The 9,565-nt window shown below is 40.0% G+C and overlaps 1 protein-coding gene across 7 annotated transcripts in view; it reads left to right on the forward strand.

Annotated features, from left to right (window-relative positions):
• The window catches only part of VPS72 (vacuolar protein sorting 72 homolog), a 36,240-nt gene extending 27,262 nt beyond the window's left edge, over window positions 1-8,978 (forward strand). For all 7 annotated transcript variants that reach the window (XM_085847274.1, XM_085847276.1, XM_085847273.1 and 4 more), the window contains 3 exons: window positions 14-196; window positions 7,667-7,811; window positions 8,054-8,978. In XM_085847274.1, the coding sequence (XP_085703400.1) occupies window positions 14-196; window positions 7,667-7,811; window positions 8,054-8,429 (704 nt within the window). In that variant the 3' untranslated portion in view covers window positions 8,430-8,978. The remainder of the gene's footprint in view (window positions 1-13; window positions 197-7,666; window positions 7,812-8,053) is intronic.
• The last annotated feature ends 587 nt before the right edge of the window (window positions 8,979-9,565 follow it).

The raw sequence follows: 9,565 nt of genomic DNA on the forward strand, positions 1-9,565 counted from the left end.
CTATGTTCTGCAGCACGTACGGGTCTGCGGCACTCTACGGCTGAGTGCACACGCCAGACATACCTGCGGCTGAAGGAGCGTGAAGAGCTGCCCAAGAGGCAGCGCAAGAAGCTCTACGAGGAGAATGGTTATCTCACGCAGGAACAACTCTTGGCAGAGGCACGCGTCACTGAGGAAATGAATCTGCGCTCTCTCGGTAATTTGCATTCTGTCACCATTGGATTCAAAATGACACTGTTATCCATTCACCATTTCTATGAGACCTGCATTTTACAATCTAATACCTTTCAACAGGCTTAGAAACAATCATTTCATCAAAATCGGAGTACTTCTCTGCATCATGGCTGAATTGATGAGTGGAACAGGAAGGGGTGATTGGGGGGAAAGCCCAGAAATGGGTTTGCTTTGTGTCAAGGATTTCACTGAAATTGCCACAAAGAAATGAAACTTCTTGTCATAAAGAATTAAATGAAACCTCATGTGATAATTACAAACCGAAGATTGAAATTGTGCTCAGCTTGATGAAAGACCATTTTCATCCCCCCCCCCACCCCCTCAAAAAAATATCCAAGTGCCAGCTAAATCGAAGTCGGTATTTTTACATTTTTATTTATTTATTGCTGAGCAAGGTGGAGCTTTGCTGGAGTAAACATTTCCCTAAGGTGCAACACTCATTGTAGACCTCTACTAATTGATATTCTGTGAACTGCGATTTACCATTTGCAAAAAAGCAACCAGATTTCCTGAACGATGCCATGTATGTGAACAATACAATTCCTCAAGGAATTGAAACTGCTGCAACTCTGGAAGTGGTAAGGTCTTTTCTCATCTGCCCTTTTCATTGGAATTTCTTGTTGGAGGGGGAAGAAGAGATGGGAGAGACAACGTATATGTAGATGTATGATTTCTGGCCTCTGGGATAATTTGTTTTCCAGTGACCTTTTAAGCTCAAGTATAGGTTTTTCAGGGAGATTTTCTAAAAATGATTTTGCCATTGGGTTCTGTGGAGAAAGCTACATTTTCTCCATGTTCTCCATTACTGACTGTGAAACACATGTGTCACAACGCTTGTGTGTTCTTGGGTCCAATATTGGCTATAAAAATGCGTGAAATTGAAATTCATGGAACGCGCATGGTTTTTTTTTTATCAAATCGAAGCCAAAATGTTCAATTGTGAGTGATTTGCAAAGAAAACAAAACCTGAAGGTAATCGTACAATCATAACAGAATAGCAAATGGGTCAAACTAAAGGGGCATTCATGTCATCATTCAATGTTCAGTTCTCCATTCCATTTCATGGAATCTATCACTATGATGCAGTGGGCTGCATAATGGTTGCTTTTCAGGTCACTAGTCTGGAAATCTACCATGCAAAGAAGATGCAAAAGTTTGTACAAAGTTATTCATGCTGTTCCTGCAGAGTTCACCTGGCAGGAACCCAAGGCATGATGGTAGGATTCATAGCTGGTAGCTAAGATAATCCTCAATGCATGTGTTGTAACACTTCAGTCATAGCTATCTGCTGTTTTGTCGGAGAGGGGTGCGGGGGTGCCATACTGGACAACAGTACTCCAACATCGTTCTGATGTAAGATGTACAGTCGTGGCCAAAAATATTGGTACCTTTGCACTTTTTTCAAATAACTCACAATTTTCTCTCAAAATAAGTTGAAATTGATGGAAGTATTTCATCTCCACAATTCTTTATTTAACTGTTTATATTGCAGAACCTTTGTTTTTGATTCAGAACTTAATATATACTTTTAAATCAGAAAATAAAAATAAATCGCATTGACAAAATTATTGACACCCTCGATTTAATATTTGATAGCACGGCCTTTGGACAAAATAACTGCAGTCAAGCACTTCCGATAGCCATGAATGAGCTTCCTACACCTCTACTGGCAGTTTGTACCACTCTTCGTGTGCAAACTGCTCCAGTTCTCCCAGATTTGAAAGGTGCCTTCTCCCAACTGCCGTTTTTCAGATCTCCCCACAGGTGTTCAATGGGATTTAGATCTGGACTCATTGCTGGCCACTTCAGAACAGTCCAGCGTTTTGTCTTGGACTATTCCTGGGTGCTTTTTGAAGTGTGTTTGGGATCCTTGTCCTGCTGCAAGAACCATGACCTTCGATGGAGACCTAGCTTTCTGACACTGGGTTGATCATTGCACTCCAAAATGCCTTGGTAATCTGATTTCATGATGCTATGCGCACATTCAAGGCACCAGAGGAGGCAGCACAGCAACCCCAAAACATCACTAAACCTCCTCCATGTTTGACTGTAGGGAAGGTGTTCTTTTCTTTGAAGGCTTCATTTTGTTTCTTAAAAACAGAGATGATGTGCTTTACCAAAAATCTCTAATTTGGTCTCATCTGTGCACAGGACGTCCTCGTAGAAGGATTTTCGCTTGTTCAGGTGTGTTTTGGAAAACTCCAGTTGGGCTTTCTTTTGTCTCTGTCTCAGCAGTGGGTTTCTCCCGGGTTTCCTACCATAGAACCCCCTTTCATTGAGTTGGCGACGATGGTGCGAGTTGAAACTGTCGTACCTTGTGTCTGAAGGTCAGCTTGAAACTGTTTGGCAGTTGATCACAGTGCTATCTCCACCATTCAAACAATTCTTCGCTGCAATCTTTGATCAAATTTTCTCTTATGACTGCGTCTAGGGAGGTTGGCTGCAGTGCCATGGGCCTTAAAGTTCATGATAACATTGTGAATGGCAGACACAGGAATATCATGGTCTCTGGAGATGGACTTGTAACCTTAAGATTGTTCATGCTTGGCTACAATCTTGTGTCTGACCTCCTCAGACAATTCTGTGGTTTTCTTTCTTTTCTCCATGCTCATTGTGGTACACACAGTGAAACAAAACAGCAGAATGACTCCTTTTCTCTATTCAAACTGGTTGAATGTGATTTTTTTTTTATATTGCAGGCATCTGCAACTCACCGCAAGTGAGTTCAATTCCAAAGTGAAGGAGAATCGCCTGCCTGAAATATAATTTTCTAACAACTTCTAAAAGGTGTCAATAATATCGTCTGGGCCATTTTAGGATTTCTTTGTGGAATAAGCTAAGATTTAGTAATTTTTTCAGCTTTTTTTTGTTTTGTTACACTGCAAACAAAAGAAATACATATGTAGATTCCAAAAGATTTTTTTTTTTATTTCAACAATTTTCTGGAAGAAATGGTGCCTTATTTGAAAAAGGTGCACGGGTGCCAATATTTTTGGCCACGACAGTTTGCACCATGATCGGATCTTCTATCGGAATATGAAACCGCTTTAATGATCGCAGAATGTACAACTTTCTTGAAACCTTTGAGGTAATGAAATGTATGTGATTAGCCCTCTTGAGGTCATTGCTCATTACAACAACCAGTAATTTAACTTGCCGACTTTCCTGTAATGCAACATATTTCGTTGGATCTGCGGTGGAGGGAGCCGATGGTAAATGAAAGATCTGCTGAGGAGGGAATTGGCCACATGACCTGACACGTAGCATGGTTAAGTTGCATCTTAGCATCTGTACTCCATCGTTCAAATTGCATGAGGACTAACTGGATGGTACATGGTGAATTAATTTAACGTGTCCCTACTAACGTTAAGTCATGCACGTATTTCCATCTCCTGATGTCAGATGATTGAAAAGAATCCTTGATGACTGCCAGAAAAATGAGCAACCCCAGATGTGTTCCTTGTGAGACACCACCTGTTACTGTTGAAGGTTTAGAAAGCTGTTCCTTGTACCATACTTAAGCACAGTGTGAAAGAAAGCTGCACTCTCATTGGATCAAATAATGTCTTGCTCGCATACTGTACAGTGTGCTTGAGATTAACCAAAACAATGAAGAAAATTCACTGCACGTGTATGTTGTCTTTTCAAGGTGGGCATACATTGTCCAAATTATATCCAATTTGTCTTGTGAAACACGTTTTGATATAATGTGGGACAAAAAATAAATTCGTCGGTGTATGCCATCCCACAATTCCACGTACTATGGAGATATCGGTATGTTATCTTGTCAACACAACACATCTTTGCTTTTGACCAATGGGCAACCACCATTAGTCAGTATGTGAAAGTAAAGCAGTTGGAACTCAGCTCTGTGGTGCTGAGAAGTCTTGTGCTTTTGAAATTTGCATATGTGTGCAGTCTACCATATAAGGAACAGATGTTGCGCACAACCCCAGAAGCACTCTTTGTTCTGTGGGTTGCTCCACAAAATAGGTATGTGCTATAACATTCGTACATTGGAACATTTTGATGATTCTGTCCCACGTTGACGTCCTCCTTCGTATCACTATTCTACCAGGTGAGTGCCCAGGGATATTACTCCTATGTTTTTATTTTTACCTCCACCACCAAAGGTGGATATATATATATATATATATATATATATATATATATATATATATATATATATATATATATATATATTTTTTTTTTTCATGGATGGAGGTTAATTTTTCACCGCTGTCTGTTACTTGGCAAAACTATTTTTTTTTTTTTGACAAGTATGTTGATAGCTTCCATTTATCTGTCCATTCACCTTTAATCACCGACAGTTCACAATTTTTAACCAATCTTCACAACACCACCAAATGGTGAAGTTAGTGATCCGACAGAATACTATTTATTTTTGAGGCCAAAAGGTCAAAATATGCCAAATTTCTAAAATCCTCAATTTTCATCCGATTGATTTTTGTAATTTGAAGAGCATTTGCATATCAATCACTGAATTCAACCACCTATTATTTTCGAGGTCAAAAGGTCAACATGGGCCAAATTTCTAAAACTCATTTTTCATCCAATTGAAACGCAAGGATGCGCAAGGAAATTAGTTGCAGGTGGAGGCCATTCAGCCCATCATGCCTGCGCCACATCAACACCACACCAATTTATCAACACCAGATCAAAATAAGAAAATTGCAAAAAAAAAGGAATTCTTTCCAGTGGAGGGGGCATGGGCATTGATGGTCTTGGATTTAAAAAAAATAACACATCAACCACACAACACCCCTTGATGAGACCCCACCAACAACACTCCATACACATGCATACAATCAGCCATCAATGTTCAAACTACCTAAAAGTCCTGCCAATATCCCTATACCCCTCTATCTCCAATACTTTCAGTTAATTATCCAATTCCAATTTAAACTTATCCACTGTTTCTGCTGCCACTACCTTTCCAGGGAGACCATTCCATGCATTCACGATGAAAGGTAAGGTAATGAAATTTACGTGATTATCCGCACAAATTTGAGCAGGATTTTCCTCTCAGCTCACTGAATAATACATCCACAAATTACTTTTGAGGTCAGCATATGCCAAAAGGTCAACCTAGGCCAAAGGTCAACAACTTATGTGCACTTTCTAAAATCCTCATTTTTCATCCGATTGACTTGAAATTTGAACAGGATTTGCATTTCAGGTCAATGAATTCAACCATCAATTTTGAAAGATTGGACCAAAAACTGTATTTAACTTGATATCTCAAAAAGTTGTGGACGTGTTGTGTCAAAATTAAGTGGATGAGTTTGAACGGTGACGAGAACAAGCCGATTCGATTTTGGTTCATATCCAGCCCATCAGTGGGATACAAAACGTAAACTGTTCAGCCTGGTGGATCTATGCACTCTACCGAGTGCCGTTCTACTTTGTTCTACTTTGCCAAGTGTCACTCCATGAGCGATTTTCATTTGTTTGTTTGTGAATAAAATATCTCAAAAAGTTGTGGACAGATTCTGCTGAAATTTGGTGGAGAACTTGGGTATGTGACACTGACAAAATGATTACACGTTGAAGATCCAAATCCGGATCTGGATCTGGATCTGAAAATGTTTAGTAATTTTTTCATTAATGAGAGATAGGACCAAAAACGGCAAAAAGCAGGTGTCTCAAAAAGTTGGCGATGGATTCGGACGAAACTTGTTGGGTATGTAATGAGGAAGAATTGATTAAATTTTGGTGAAGAGTTGGTGAGGTGACTAGAACAAGCCGATTAAATTTTATTTCAGGTCCGAATCCAGATCCGGCCTGTCAGTGGGATGCCAAACATTAACTAATCAGCCTGGCGAAGGTATGCGCTCTACCGAGTGCCCTTCTTGTTTAATTTGTAGTTATCTCCGCCACCATGTTTTTACCGCTGTATGTTTGTATTTTGCCAAATATTTGGGTCTGTAGCATCTGTTTGTCTGTCTGTGTGTCACACGATTTTTAACTCCGCCATCGAAGATGGACGGAGGTTACAGTTTTCAACCCTGTCTGTTTGTTTGTTTGTGAACAGTATTACGGAAAAACTCCTGGACGGATTTCGACGAAACTTGGTGGGAGGGATTAGGTATGGTCCAAGGATCATGCCATTAGATTTTGGACTTGGTCCAAAGCCCAATATGGCCGCTATGGCGGCCATTTAAAAAAAAAATTGTTTTTTTTTTTTGCATTTGTACATGGTTTAAGTGATTTCCAACCAAAAAAAAAAAATAAATTTGTTCGAGAAAAAAAAAACAAATTTTGCACCTTTTTTTTCAAAAAAAATTCGATTTTATATTTTGCTATTTCTACATGCACGTCGATCGAGTTTAGTTTATTCAATCGTGGTTCAGTAGAGTCTGGTCCATTTTGACCTACAATGAATAGGATATCAGGTTCACTTAAGTGACCCAGCACTATTGGCAGCGGAGGTTTTGCACTCTACCGAGCGCTCTCCCTCTAGTTAACCTCCGCCATCGAAGATCGGAGGTGACCGTTTTCACCCCTTTCTGTTTGTTTGTTTGTTTGTGAACAGTATTACCGAAAAACTCCTCGACGTATTTCGACGAAACTTGGTGGGGGGGGGTTAGGCATGGTCCAAGGATCATGCCATTAGATTTTGGACTTGGTCCCCCATCCCCCCCAAAAAAAATTGTTAGATTTTTTTTTTTGCATTTCTACATGTTTTAAGTGATTTCTAACCCCCCCCCCCAAAAAAAAATTGTTAGAGAAAATTTTTTTTATTTTGCATTTCTCCATGTTTTAAGTGATTTCAACCCCCCCCCGCCCAGAAAAAAAATTGGAGAAAAAAACATTTTTTGCAACTTTTTTTTCAACAAAATTTCGATTTCTTTTTTTTGCATTTCTACATGTTTTAAGTGATTTCAAACCCCCCCCCCCCCAAAAAAAAATGTTGGAGAAAAGAACTATATCTGTCAGCACTTGACATCACATTTAATGAATAAGATATAAGGTTCACTTGAGTGACCCAGCAGTATTGACGGCGGAGGTTTTGCACTCTCCCGAGTGCTCCCTCTCTAGTTGTCCACTGTTTTGAAGCAATCGTTCTAAACATTTTTGTGTGTGGAGCTGTGGAGCTGTGGCACTCTACTGAGTGTCATTCGTTCTACTTGAAGAACCCACTGAAGTAAGTGTTTACCATTTTGGAATGTCTGTGATCAAACTTTGTTTTATGGTATATGTTACAAGTGCTATCCAATCTTGCAACTAAATTTAAAAACTATTATGAACTATAAACAAGCTATTATGCATTATTTATTTATTACTCTGATAAATGGTTGATGCCAGAAATATCAGCTTCTCCTCGCTTCCCACAGCGGTTAGCATACCTCTGAACATCCTGTTGTTTTCATCCATTGTATTACAAATGTAATTTGTTGATGTGCTGCAGAGAACTACGAGCGCCTGGAAGCGGACAAAAAGAAACAGGTCCTGAAAAAGAAACGGTGCACAGGGCCGATGATTCGCTACCATTCACTCAGTATGCCATTGGTGACCGAGGTGTCGGTTAAAGAAGAGAACGTTGATGTGGAAGGGTAAGTCGTGGTCACATTACATGGTTGACGTGTCGAGATCGTATTTAAAAATTGAGAAACCGTTCTTCATTGTTTATTATTTATATATGTTGGGCATGAGCTAAATATGCCTGCTGTTGGCTTCATGGTTGGGGTGGCGGGCCTGGGATCCTAGCGTCCTGAGTTCAAATCCCGCTCAGCTGTTGAATTTTTGAGCTGGTGCCTCCACATCCCATGTGTTCAATTTTTTTCTGTTAATTCAGGCTGGATGCAGAACTCGAGATGCATCCTGGGAATAGCAGCAGCATGACCGGGAGGTGTTCCAGGAATTTTATCACTTTCTCCGACGACGAAACTTTCTTGAAATACTTTCCTGTACAAAAGTCAGTGCGCGTACCCATACGGGATCTGTGCCCTGTAACCCATAAGCCGGCACTCTACCGGGACCCCATCACCGACATCCCATATGCCAGTCCACGAGCCTTCAAGATCATCCGTGAGGCATACCGTACGTACATCGCGACACATGGTATGCCGGGATCTACCAGCAGCTCTACTAGCACCACTACGATGACCAGTGGTGCGACTCAAGCTGGCGAAGGAGGCACTCGTCCCAAGGGAAAGATTTCCTCAAAATAGGTTACCCTTTTTAAGGTCTGTCAGCTGGACAATTTGCCTTGGTTTGTTTTAATTTTCTGAAATACCTTCTCAAATATTGCTTTTACAGTTTGATTGTCTGCCTAATTGGAACCTGCATTGTTTTGCCGAAGGCTGGAGGCGTTATGTTTTCAGGTTGGCAGGTCAGCTATCCAACCGTCCGTGTGTCCGTTGGTTTTTTTGTTGCAACGATGATATGAATACCACTGAAGGGAGCTCAACCAAAATGTACACAAGTACGGACTGTAATACAAAACATTTGGGCTTATTTTACTGTAAAGTTGTGACTTCGACATGCACACCAAATTGCCTTGGTTGGAGATGTCCAGCATCACACAGATCGTATTACATTTGTGCAGAATGCTTTTGTAAGGTGATTTGGTAATAAAAAAAATTTAGGGACATTTTGCTCATGATGTGAAATGACACTTGTAGAAATCTTGTATGATGAGAAATACAATTTGATGAACAAGATGCATTGATATCACAGAAGCTGAGCAAAAAAAATAAATTTACCATTAATATAATTTACATATTTGATGTCCTTTGTTATGGTTGAGGTTATAATTTAGTACTGTTGATGTAAATTCTAAATTGATTGGATTGCAGAATGACTGTTTGCAAGTTTTATGACAAAATATTCAGTTACTCAGTTTGAAGAATGATTATTATCCCTTCACTTTTTGAAGAAAAATGGAGGATATTGTAATTGGCTCCGTGTCTGTCTGTCTGTACATCTGTCCGTCACGCTATCTCCTAAACGGCTGTGCAGAAATTCGCCGAGCGTGGTAGTTTTGATCGCATCGCAAGAAGGTGCAAGAGCATTATCATTTTTGACTCTGCCTCCTGCGGTGGGGTCAAAAGGTCAAATACCAGAAAATGCAATTGCAGGCACATTTTAAAACATTTTCAAATGGAACTTTGTATATGCAATCAACATTGGGAGGTGCATGAAATATGTATCAGGATTTTTTTGGATTCGACCATGGTTTCATGGCTCAGGGGTGGGGACCTAGGGTCACAGAGGTCAAAACGGGAAAATATTTTTTAACCCAAAATTTGATAAACTTGCTGTTGCCCTGAACAGTTAAGGTGGCCAGCTTAAGATCTTGGGGTTT

Source organism: Eptatretus burgeri, chromosome 11 (genome assembly GCF_056783735.1).
Source record: "Eptatretus burgeri isolate ZD-2024b chromosome 11, Ebu_testis_v1, whole genome shotgun sequence".
Lineage (NCBI taxonomy): Eukaryota > Metazoa > Chordata > Myxini > Myxiniformes > Myxinidae > Eptatretus > Eptatretus burgeri.